At 27.7% G+C, this 13529-nt stretch overlaps 1 protein-coding gene across 5 annotated transcripts in view; it reads left to right on the top strand.

The window, feature by feature from the left end:
• LOC142222505 (uncharacterized) overlaps window positions 1-3877 on the top strand; it is a 329961-nt gene extending 326084 nt beyond the window's left edge. For all 5 annotated transcript variants that reach the window (XM_075292674.1, XM_075292675.1, XM_075292672.1 and 2 more), the window contains 2 exons: window positions 2660-2800; window positions 2901-3877. In XM_075292674.1, coding sequence (XP_075148789.1) covers window positions 2660-2800; window positions 2901-3008 — 249 coding nt within the window. In that variant the 3' untranslated portion in view covers window positions 3009-3877. The remainder of the gene's footprint in view (window positions 1-2659; window positions 2801-2900) is intronic.
• The last annotated feature ends 9652 nt before the right edge of the window (window positions 3878-13529 follow it).

The following is a 13529-nucleotide window of genomic DNA, read 5'->3' as shown; positions in this document are numbered from 1 at the left end:
TTTTCATGATCAGTGCGTCTTCTACACCCTCAAGAAGTGAAGTCGGTCTATATGGAGGCATTACCAAATGGACCGATAAAAACTTAATCCGATCCACGTTTTTGTGAGCCTAAAATACCAAAATATTTACAATTTCAGGCAAATCAGATAAAAACTACGGTTTCTAGAAACCCAAGGAGTTAAATCGGGAGATCGTTCTTATGGGGGCTATACTAAAATATGGACCGATACTCACCGTTTTCGGCACACCTCTTTATGACCCGAAAATACCTCTAGATTTCCAATTTCAGGCAAATAGGATAAAAACTTCGGATTCTAGAAGCCCAAGAAGTAAAATCGGGAATTCGGTCTATATGGGGGCTATACCAAAATATAGACCGATACTCACCATTTTCGGCACACCTCTTTATGATCCTAAAATACCTCTAGATTTCCAATTTCAGACAAATTGTGTAAAAACTACGGTTTCTATAAGCCCAAGACCCCAAATCGGGAGGTCGTTTTATATGGGGACCATACCAAAACATGGACCGATACTCACATTTTTTGGCACACGTATTTGTGGTCCTACAATACCTCTAGATATCCAATTTCAGGTAAATAGAATCAAAACTGCGGTTTCTATAAGCCCAAGAAGTAAAATCGGGAGATCGGTCTATATGGGGGCTATACCAAAATATGGACCGATACTCACAATTTTTGGCACACGTATTTGTGGTCCTACAATACCTCTAGATTTCCAATTTCAGGTAAATTGAATAAAAACTGCGGTTTCTATAAGCCCAAGAAGTAAAATCGGGAGATCGGTCTATATGGGGGCTATACCAAACCATGGACCGATACTCACAATTTTTGGCACACCTCTTTATGGTCATAAAATACCTCTAGATTTCAAATTTCAGTCAAATTGGATAAAAACTACGATTTCTATAAGCCCAAATTGGATAAAAACTACGATTTCTATAAGCCCAAGACCCCAAATCGGGAGGTCGGTTTATATGGGGACTATAACAAAACCTGGACCGATATAGCCCATCTTCGAACTTGACCTGCCTGTAGACAAAAGACGAGTTTGTGCAAAATTTCAGAGCGATTGCTTCATTATTGAAGACTGTAGTGTGATTACAACAGACAGACGGACATCGTTATATCGTCTTAGAATTTCTCCCTGATCAAAAATATATATACTTTATATAGTCGGAAATCGATATTTCGATGTGTTACAAACGGAATGACAAACTTATTATACCCCCGTCTCCATTCTATGGTGGTGGGTATAAAAATAGGTTTATTGGGGCAAATTTTTGAAAATCGGGCGATGCATATACGAGCATATGGGAGCTATATCTAAATCTGAACCGATTTAAATGATATTTGGCAGGTTTGGTTAATACTACAGAAGGTTACCTTTTTGCTAAATTTGAGTAAGATCGGGTAATAAGTAATGGTTTTATGGCCAGATTTGTGAAAATCGAGCGACACATATATATAGGAGCTATATCTAAATCTGATCCGATTTGAATGATATTTGGCAGGTTTGGTTGATACCACAGAAGGCTACTGTTTGCTAAATTTAAGTAAGATCGGGCAATAAATAAGGGGTTTGAGGCCAAATTTAGGAAAATCGGGCTAAACATATATACGTATGGGAGCTATATCTAAATCTGAACAGATTTCGATTAAACTTTGCACACTTGAAGGGTGATGAAAAATATTACTTTGTGCCAAATTTGACGATAATCGGTTAGTAAGAAAAGCGCAACGTAACCCCATTTGTCAAAATCGGAGGATACATATATATGGTAGCTATATCTAAATTTGATCCGATTTCTTCCAAATTCAATAGCGTTCGTTCCTGTACCCAAAAAAAAAAAAACCATGTACCAAATTTCATCAAAATCGGTTAATAATTGCGACAACAAATACATGGACAGACGGCCAGACAGACAGACGGACGGACGGACGAACACCAAGCGCTAGATCGACTCAGCAGGTGATTCCGAGTCGCATGGTGTATATTTTATGGGGTCTAAAATCAATATTTCTGGTAGGCACATTTTTTGGCAGATCAAAGTTATTATGGTTTAGGGTATACAAATTGGTGAACTAAATTTAAAGAAAACAAATTTTAAACCAAATAATATGAACTTTGTTTAAATTAAAATTTCCTTATATTAAAGAAATTTATTCTTAATATTGTGTAAATTGTGTTTCCTACAATTTAGGTTACATAGTCTCTCATATTTGATCAATATTTTTTATTCAGAGCAGGACTATAAAAAAAAACTTTTTTTATTCTTAAATATTCTTTGGGTAATATTTTTAAACCTAAATATTTTACTATGTGATGTCGGCTAAGTACAAAAATATAACAACAAACATCGACTACTGTTTTAACAGACTTTTTTCTATGAGAATATTTGATTCCGTTACAAACTTGTTTTTATTGTATTCGACCTGTATTTGATTTTTCCAATTATTAAATTATTGACAAAACAGACCTCGAGCTCGTTGTTATCAATAATTTATTAATTGGAAAAAATATTTGAATCTCTTTTATTTTTTCAAATCGACGCAATTTGGTTGTTGTAAACATTTTTCTCTAATTAATTTGAGACCGACAACTAATTGTATTTTCTATTCCGTTTTATTAATACAGGATGCTGTATCAGTAATCGGAGGGGCTATTGGAGCAATGCGTATACCCGAAAAATGGTTTCCCGGATTGGTTGATTTTTATCTTAATTCACACAATATAATGCACGTTTTAGTTGTTATAGCTGTGTACTCAATGCATATGGTAAGTTTTCGAAAAAAAAAAATAATATTAAAAATTTAACTAAAAAATAAAATATTTTTATAATCCCTCCTTCTCTCTCTCTCGACGATACGTAATACAGGCTACTGTTAAAGATTTCGAATGGATGTCAAATACAAACTGTGAGGCCTTTACCAATGCAACCAGTAAAGTATTGGAATCAACTCTAAATTCCAATGTAGAACTATGACCATTTGATTTGAATACATTGTTGAATTACTATAATCGTTTTATCTTCTTATTAAGTTTTAATAGTTGAAAATATTGACAACAAGAACAACAACAACAACGCAATGATTAATATAATCCTTAAAAACAAAGAAAAAAAATTTTTTGAATTTTCAAAAAATTAAATTAAAAAAAAAAAGCTCCAAAAAAATAAGAAAAATTGAAACAAAAAAATATTTAAAAAAAAATGTTACCAAGAAAAAATATAAACCCATGAAATAAGTTAACAAAGCGTTAAAAAAGGAAATACAATTACACAACAATATTTCAAGAAAAAGTTCTATATTATTTGCTATTATTTCTAGAAAAAAAAGAAAAACTAAAAGCAAAACAAGAAACTGTTTTGAAATATTTCCAAAAATTATAAAATAATGTGTTTTTCTTTTTAATTTTTTCTGAAGAAAATAATACTATATAACACTTTTAAATCTACCCGAACATTTTGTAAAGTATTCGATGTATCTTCTACAAAACCCAATATCATAGAGGATAAGAATTTTGAAAACTTTTGATAGGCAAAATTTAATTTAATAAAATTTCGATTAATTGCATAAAAAATAATTTCTGTAACATTAAAATAAACAAAGAAGTTTACCTCTTGTACTATGTTAACGGATTGTACACCTACACCAGGGATGGAAAATGCAGTACTATAGTACTTTTTTCAATACTTTTTCACCCTGGTCAGTACCCCCGCGAATGATTTAGTACCTTTTGTGTAGACATTTTTGAGCCGATATGCGATTTATGGTACAATAGTTTTGACAAAATATTTCGCTAAAATTTTATGTCTATAGAAAATTTTGATAGAAAATTCTGTCAAAATTTTATTTCTACAGACAATTTTGTCAAAATTTTATTTCTACAGAAAAATTTGTCAAAATTTTATTTCTATAGAAAATTTTGTCAAAATTTTATTTCTACAGAAAATTTTGTAAAAGTTTTATTTCTATAGAAAATTTTGTCAAAATGTTATTTCTATAGAAAAATTTGTCAACATTTTATTTCTATAGAAAATTTTGTCAAAATTTTATTTCTATAGAAAATTTTGTCAAAATTTTATTTCTAGAAAATTTTGTCAAAATTTTATTTCTTTATAAAATTTTGTCAAAATTTTATTTCTATACAAAATTTTTTCATAATTTTATTTCTATAGAAAATTTTATTTCTACAGAAAATTTTGTCAAAATTTTGTTAAATTTTTAATTCTATAGAAAATTTTGTCAAAATTTAATTTCTATAGAAAATTTTGTCAAAATTTTATTTCTATAGAAAATTTTGTCAAAATTTTATTTCGGTAGAAAATTTTGTCAACATTTTATTTCTATAGAAAATTTTGTCAAAATTTTATTTCTATAGAAAATTTTGTCAACATTTTATTTCTAGAAAATTTTGTCAAAATTTTATTTCTATAGAAAATTTTGTCAAAATTTTATTTCTTTATAAAATTTTGTTAAAATTTTATTTCTATAGAAAATTTTATCAAAATTTTATTTCTTTAGAAAATTTTGTCAACATTTTATTTCTATTTACCTACAGAAAATTTATGAAGTAGCATTAAGTACAACTGTGGCAACGGTGATTACAATACTGCGGTAGCGGATATAAAAGTAAAAAAAAATAAAATTGAGGAATTGACAAACAAAATTTTATTTTCCCTTAAATTCAGTCTAAAGGAGATCTTGACAATAATCTTTCATTGGAATTTTTGTTGAAATTTAGTGAAAAGTACTTTTTTCGCACAAAAAAATACCTTTTTTGTACTTTCTTAAAAGGTGTATTTTCCATCCCTGACCTACACTGATACAATCCGTTATAGTCTTTCGGATTCAAGAAATTTTTTCAGTTCCTGTAGAACACGAATCTTTAAAATCTACGCTACACTCAACAAAAACAAAGTGGTGCAGGGTTATAATATAGTCCGCCCCGCCCGATTTTAGACTTACTTCTTTTCATTTCATTTGATCAAAAACTAGGAAAAACCTTAAAAAACAAAACTTTGTCTTTAGATTTTTATCTCGACCTAAAGACATTTTGAACAATTTCAGCACGTATTTCATCGTAAATTTCACGACTGCCAACAAAAGGATCGGCACATTTTTCAAACATTTTTGCAAATTTCCAATATGTATATTTTATATGTAGAGTGAAGATAAAGCCTATCTCTAGAAGAATATTTTTGAATGTAATAACTTTGGAAAATTTTCCATTATTTTTGCTGGTATCCTCTTGTATAATGTTTTAAGTCGATATCTGGTTTTGTTTGCGAGAGCTCAACATCAAATCTTGAAGGGATCCAAATACAATTTTTTTAGTGTAGAGCGAAAGTCGTCTAACATATCTTGACGTATTATCGCAAATTAAACTTTTCTATATATATTTTCTTTTTTTATTGGGGGGGGGGGGGTGTAAATTCAGAAAATTTGTATTTTTTTCAAATACACTTTTCTATATCGCTTCAGCAGACGGATGGGTTAATTATTTAATTTATTTTGATTTAAATATATTGCATTAAATTTATAATAATCAATAATATTTTTTTTTATAAATAAATTCATTTATCTTAGGTTTCAATGAATTTTTTTAATAGGTTCTAATTCAATTCCATTTAGTTTAATGAAAGGAACATATCTTAAACATCAGGACAACAATTTTTTACATCATACAAAATTTTCTTATTGACTATGATACTGGGTTTGAAAAAAAAAAACAAAGAAATCTCCTTACACATAAACACACAAGATCTCAAAAATAATACATCGCGAAAAAATATTATTAATACTTTCTGTTAAAACAAAAAAACTGCACTTATTTACTTTAGTAAGAAAACATAATTTAGTTCTTAAACTTTTGTCCTCGAAAAAAGAAAAAACAAACAAACCAAAAATATAATTTCTATATATATGCTCTTTGAAAATTTTCTTAAAATCCTTACAATGAACACCTCTCTCAAATATTTTCTTCTATAAATTCTAAAGTACTCCAAGACAAATGAAACATTAACATGAACATGAGTAATAATAATAATAACAACAACAACAAGAAACAAATAAATTCTCTTCGACTGTGGTACTAAATATTAAGCTAATACAAAATAAAAAATTAATAATAAATATATAATAAAAAAAAAACAAAAAGCAAAAAAATATACGGCAAATTTAAGAAAATCCATATTTAGTCTTAGAAGAAAGAAAATGAACAACCAAACCAATTAACACTTAGAAAAAGATTTGTAGTTTTCAATTAAATAACAAATAAAAGATAACAGAAAGAAATTTTAGTGAAATTCAAATTGAAATAAAAAAAACAAAAAAGTTTAACAAAAATAAAATACTCTTAGTTCTAATTTAAATAATAACGAAACAATATTAATTATTATTTTAGAAATTATATAACAATACTTAGTATATACTAGAATCTATATACAAACATTAAAAACAAAAAACATAGAGAATGTTGCAAATTGTTATATTGAAAAAAAACAAAGAAAACGAGAAACAAAAATGTAGAGAAATCCAGACATTTCAATTCAAAAGTTTTTAATTTATATTACTACTAAATCTCCCAAAAGTTGAAATAAACCTAACACAACCTAATAAATCAAAGGCAAATTAATAAAAATGAAAAACATTCAAGCATCATGGCATTGCCTATTTGCATTCTTAAAAAAACATTGAAAGCGCGCAAATGGAAGTGAAATTTTTCAAAAAAAAAAATTTTTTTTTGAAGAATTGAAAGTATTACATAAAAAGGGATTGTTTATTTAGGAAAATTTTAATAATGATTAAATAGAATTCGGAATAGCAATGTTAATCTAATACACCTAACCAAAACCAGAAAAAAATTAGATACAAGTAATAAAAAAAAAAAACAAAATAATAACAATAACGAAAAACCAAAGTAACTTTAATTAACGAAATTTTCCAATGAAATCAGTTTATGCTTCATTATATTACAAATATACATACAAAAATATATACCTAATATTCTTAATTATTTTATCTAATTAAATTTAAATGATTAACTATTATTATTAATTAAATTAAATTTATTAATTTTCAATTAGCAATGCAAAGCAAGCAAAAAAAATGAGCAACCAAAATGTTTATTACCAAACCACTAAACAAAGAACAAAAACAACAACAACACACATTTAATTATTATCTAAATAAAATTACTTAATAATAATAAAACAAAGAAAAAACTAAATAAATAAAATATACATAAAGAAGACATACATACTTACTATTGATACTAATATACTATACACATACACTTACACACATACATACATATGTATTTCTTACATTATACCTCATTAGTTTTAAGTGTAACAAAAATCGACACAATGACACACTAGCACATAAATAAATACACGACTTCGACTTACAATAAATAGTATACCAAAGGAACACATTTTTTCGCGTATGTAAATTTAATAGAATTAAAATAATACACACAAACAAAATTCTGATTCAATCACGAAATGAATTGATCCAATTAATATTTTAATTGAAATGTCTTCAATCACAAAAATTAATAGTATCAATTAAAAAAAAAATTAACTGAAAGTCAATTAAAAACTTAAATCATACTATTAATTTTTGTGATTGATTTTTGTTTCAATAAAAAATATATTGAATCAATTATATTTTTAATTGATTATTTTTTAAAACTCAATTAAGACTTTAATTGGACAAAACATTTTTTCTGTGTGTTGAGTTAATGACAAGCTTTAAATTACCCAGCGAAAAAAGCGTAGCCAACAAAAAAGCAAATAAAAATGTTCTTTTTAAATTCCGAAGTGGTGCCAAGTTCAGAAACAATGAATTCTGCAAAGGTTTATCGTACACTGTAAAGTAAAATTAACATCAAATGCAACCTAAATTTTAGGACATGAAATTTACAAAATATTAAGGCCCAATTTCTTTAAAATAAAGAAATTTTGTATTAACCCTCTAATGCCCAATCCCGCCTTTAGGCGGGCTTCGTTATATGAGGAAGCCTTTAGTAAAACACACCTTAAGCCAACAAAACTGGGTAAAAAAAGAAAATTTATTTAAAACTGTTCAAGAGGCTTTGAAGCGTATACTGAGTTTTACCGTATAATTTTTTCTTGATTTTGTATCGTTAACATTGAGTTTTTAGTCAGCTGGCAAAAAAATTGGGGCATTAGAGGATTAATAGAAGGTTTATAATATTTGCTTTAAAAGTTGTTTTTCCTTAATTGTAGGACACGATTCTTTGAAATATTTACCTCAAATGCAACCGAAATTTTAGGACATGCAATTTACAAAATATCAAGGCCTAAGTTCTTTAAAATAAAGAAATTTTCTGTTAAAAGAAAGTTTATAATATTTGCTTAAAAAATAGATTTTTCTTAATTTTAGGGCACGCATCTTTGAAATGTTTGTCCCTCCGTTAAAATGGTATGTCTTTAAAGTAAGGGAAAGTTTCCTCAAAGCAAAGAAACCCATTTTTGATTTAAAGAATTAATCATTAATTTACCCTTTTTCCTGTAGTCGCCATCGCTTTTCCTCTGTCGCCACTAATTAATGTTCTGTTTTTTCGATATCTGCTATCGATTATTATCGAAACAGATCGGTATTCCTAGAGATGTTTTTTGTCGCTACTTATTTAGCTTTTTGTCGCCATTGAATTTGGAAGCGGCGAGTTTAGTGAACCATTTTTAAAGAATTTTTTTAATTATTGTAATCGAATAATTAAAAATAAATAAACCATTTAAACTGGAAAGATACAATAATACTCAACAATTAAAAAAACATTGAAGAACTTGAAATGAATCAGCCAGTAGGCAGAAGAATTGGGAGAAACTCAACTCCAGATGATTTGAAACTCGATGCTTCTGGACTTTCGCAAAAGCGAAAGACATTAAAAAGCGGCGACGAAAGCGTAGGCGACAATAGGAATAAGGGTGATAGAATCTTTGGATTCGGATGATAAAAACTCTTTCAATATTGGATATTTGCATCTTTGGTTTAAGGGGTTTTTGAAATTAATGGTGATTTTGATTGGTAAAAAATATGTTACATATTTTACACCTTAAGGCCGGTACTATGTTCATTCTTGCGAAAAATTTTTATGGAAACCATTATTTCGCACATAGAAAGCGGCGTTTTTTAGGTAGCTTGGAGCGCTATTTTACAGGGAGCGATATTGGATTAAGTTGGTGGTGTTGCTTGTTTTTACAAAATAACATTTTATTTTTCCTTGGGCAATTGATCTGCTATTCCTTTGATCCTTTGTATAGTTTCGGAACAAAAATATGGTCCGTGTTTGATTTATAAACCCGCACAAATAGTTTTTAATAAATAAATTATTCCTTAATTCACATTGCAAATGGCGCCGTGCTATAACCGTCAGTTTTTCAACACGAAAAAACAAAGTATCACAAATGGAAAAAATTTCGCAAATTTTTCGCATTTTTTGGTTTTGTATGGAGTTTCAACGCGAAAACCGAACAGAGTAACGGCCTTTACCCCCATAAATCGAAAATTTTTGTTCGATTGGAAAATTCAGTGCAGCCTACCCAAAATGTGCACGTTCAATTGACGGGGTGTTACCCATCGCAAGAGCAAAAGTGTAACCCATTTAACACCGTAGCTGGTCTACGGTGCAGATGGTTACACTTTCAATCAGATGTTTAAGACGCTTTTATACTTCGACCTAAATAATAGCGTTGTTGAAAATACAAAAGAAAGTGCGTGATGCGTGTATTGTGGTTGCTTTTCAATTTCTTCAACACATCTGATTAATTTACCAAGAAGAAGCATATTAATTGTTTAGAGCCGCGACAACAAAATTCGCTATTAAATATTTTTAACCCTCTAATGTCCCAATTTTTTCCCAGCTGATTAAATTTTCCATGTTAACGACACAAAAGCAAGAGAACTAATCAAGAAAAATGTATACGGTAAAATTCAGCATATGCTGCAAAGCCTCTTGAATAGTTTCAAATAAGTTTTCTTCTTATTTTGCCCGTTTTTGTTGTCTTAATGTATATTTTACTAAAAGCTTCCTTATTAAATGAAGCCCGCCTAAAGGCGGCCTTGGACATTAGAGGGTTAATATAATAGCAAAATGCCAAAAGCAAATGCGTTTTTTTTTTTTGCCACCACCATTGTAGATGCGCTATTGGAGAGTAGTTCTTCTGACGACGATGAAGAAGTTACATCATTGCTTGGACGAAGTGATCAACGGCGAGTTAAAAACTTTGTTGAGGAAGAAATTAATTTGTACTCTGATCATTAAAAATATATAAAATCAAAAGTTTTAACAATTTCCCTTAGTTCAAGAAAAATTTGCGTGTTAGTCGAGATTCCAATAATAGTTGTTAATAATAATCGAAAAATTTCCGCCAAATTTCTTTTGTTTTGATTTTATATCAGTGTTGCACCTTTTTTTGTTCGTTTTCACACGCAAATGGTGTTGTCATTGCAAGGGGTTTCGGCAACACTGTGGTAACACCATAAAATGTTGTACCATTTGTATGCAACACTTTTTTCCCCCAAACGAAATCACCATAAGAAAACATTTGTATACTCTCCGCCATAGGATGGGGGTATATTAATGTTGTCATTCCGTTTTAACACATCGAAATATTGCTCTAAGACCCCATAAAGTCGTGGTGAATTTTTGAGTCGATCTAAGCATGTCCGTCCGATCTAAGCATGTCCCCATATAAACTGACCCCCAGATTTGACTTCCGGAGCGTCATGGAGGAGCAAAATTCATTTGATCCGGTTAAAACTTGGTACACTGAAAAAAATATTGTCGTGAGGCCAAAGATACGAATGCACATTTTGCTTAGCATAGAAGACGAATTTTGTTCCTTGTTCCGTATTGTCCTTCTAATTAAGTGATTTGATTTAAAAATGGGTATCATAACATGAAAGAAAAAAATTTTGGGGTAAGGTCAACTTGACTTTAATAATTCAGAAAAATTCTTTAAAATTAATGAAATTGTCTTTAAATTTGTTGTCTTTTTGCATCCTGACTACAAAGCAAAAAATTGTTCAAAAATAGGACATGTTTTTCAACACATTATTTTAAAGATGTTTTTACTTGAAACATAGCATAAATGCTACTGGAAGTCGAGTCTGAATTTGCAAAATAAAATTGTACAATTAAAATTTGCTTCCTAGAATCAAGTACACAAAACCCAAATTTAAAAGAGAATTGTGTCTTAAAAGTATCCTTAATTGTATTCTCCGCTTCTTTGGCTCGGAATCAATGTCAAAATTGTTAAAGTAAAGACGAAATCTTTGGAACCGGCCATGCTTTTTTTCAGTGTACGTGGTCCACATCGGTCCATAATTACATATAGCCCCTATATAAACCGATCCCCATATTTGACCTCCGGAGCCTCTTGGAGGAGCAAATTCCATCCTATCCGTATGAAATTTAGTACGTTGTGTTAGTATATGGCCCTCAAAAACCATGCCTAACTAATTTTAAAACATGATATATTAAAAAAATTCACCCCAGCGAGGTGATGTGATTCCATGAAGTTTTTTTGGTTTTGCAAATTACGAGAATTTTTACTTTAAATGAAAAAAAAATATTTTGTTGTTAATTTTTTGGTACGACCTTCTTATTCTTTATTTTTGGTTATTTTTAGATCTGTTCTAAAATGGGCTTTCAAGGTCTCTCAATATGCAAATAAAAAGACTTTATTTCATATTTACATCCGACGTTTCGTTGGTGATTTCCAACTTCTTCTGGGATGAATTTTTCTTATTGAAATATTTAGTCTTTTGTCATATTTTTTAAAATTGATTTTAAATTGTAAAAAGTAACGGCACAGGAACACCACGACATTAAACAAATATTTAAAATAATTTCAAAAATAATTACAAAACTAAATTAAAATATCACAGATGTTTTTCCTTATGACTACGATCATAGAAGATTGGACGTAAACTCAAAATATATATCTACAAAAATTAACGCCGTAAAAAACAAAATGAAGACGATGTTGTCAAAATTTTAAATTTTGTCAAAATTTTATTCCTATAGAAGATTTTGTCAAAATTTTATTTCTATAGATAATTTTGTCAAAAATTTTATTTTTATAGAAATTTTTGTAAAAATTTTACTTCTATAGAAAATTTTGTCAAATTTTTTTCTATAGACAATTTTGTCAAAATCTATTTCTATAGAAGATTTTGTCAAAATTTTATTTCTATAGATAATTTTATCTAAATTTTATTTCTATAGAAAATTTTGTTAAAATTTGATTTCTATAGAAAATTTTGTAAAAATTTTATTTCTATAGAAAATTTTGTGAAAATGTTATTTCTATAGAAAATTTTGTCAAAATTTTATTTCTATAGAAAATTGTGTCAAAATCTATTTCTATAGAAGATTTTATCAAAATTTTATTTCTATAGAAAATTTTGTCAAAATTTTATTTCTATAGAAAATTTTGTTAAAATTTTACTTCTATAGAAAATTTTGTCAAAATTTTATTTCTATAGAAAATTATGTCAAAATCTATTTCTATAGAAAATTTTGTCAAAATTTTATTTCTATAGAAAATTTTGTCAAAATTTTATTTCTATAGAAAATTTTGTCAAAATTGTATTTCTATAGAAAATTTTGTCAAAATTTTATTTCTATAGAAAAATTCACCCCAGCGAGGTGATGTGATTCCATGAATTTTTTTTGGTTTTGCAAATTACGAGAATTTTTACTTTAAATGGAAAAAAAATATATTTCTACAAAAATTAACGCCGTAAAAAACAAAATGAAGACGATGTTGTCAAAATTTTAAATTTTGTCAAAATTTTATTCCTATAGAAAATTTTGTCAAAATTTTATTTCTATAGAAAATTTTGTCAAAATTTTATTTCTATAGAAAATTTTGTCAAAATTTTATTTCTATAGAAAATTTTGTGAAAATGTTATTTTTATAGAAAATTTTGTCAAAATTTTATTCCTATAGAAATTTTGTCAAAATTTTATTTCTATAGATAATTTTGTCAAAAATTTTATTTTTATAGAAATTTTTGTAAAAATTTTACTTCTATAGAAAATTTTGTCAAATTTTTTTCTATAGAAAATTTTGTCAAAATCTATTTCTATAGGAGATTTTGTCAAAATTTTATTTCTATAGAAAATTTTATCAAAATTTTATTTCTATAGAAAATTTTGTTAAAATTTGATTTCTATAGAAAATTTTGTAAAAATTTTATTTCTATAGAAAATTTTGTGAAAATGTTATTTCTATAGAAAATTTTGTCAAAATTTTGTCAAAATTTTATTTCTATAGAAAATTATGTCAAAATCTATTTCTATAGAAGATTTTGTCAAAATTTTATTTCTATAGAAAATTTTGTCAAAATTTTATTTCTATACAAAATTTTGTTAAAATTTTATTTCTATAGAAAATTTTGTCAAAATGTTATTTCTATAGAAATTAAAGAAATTAATAAAAATTTTACTTCTATAGAAAATTTTG

Source organism: Haematobia irritans, chromosome 1 (assembly GCF_050003625.1).
Source record: "Haematobia irritans isolate KBUSLIRL chromosome 1, ASM5000362v1, whole genome shotgun sequence".
Lineage (NCBI taxonomy): Eukaryota > Metazoa > Arthropoda > Insecta > Diptera > Muscidae > Haematobia > Haematobia irritans.
Note: the sequence above shows the minus strand (reverse complement) of the source record. Positions and strands in the feature narration are given on the sequence as shown.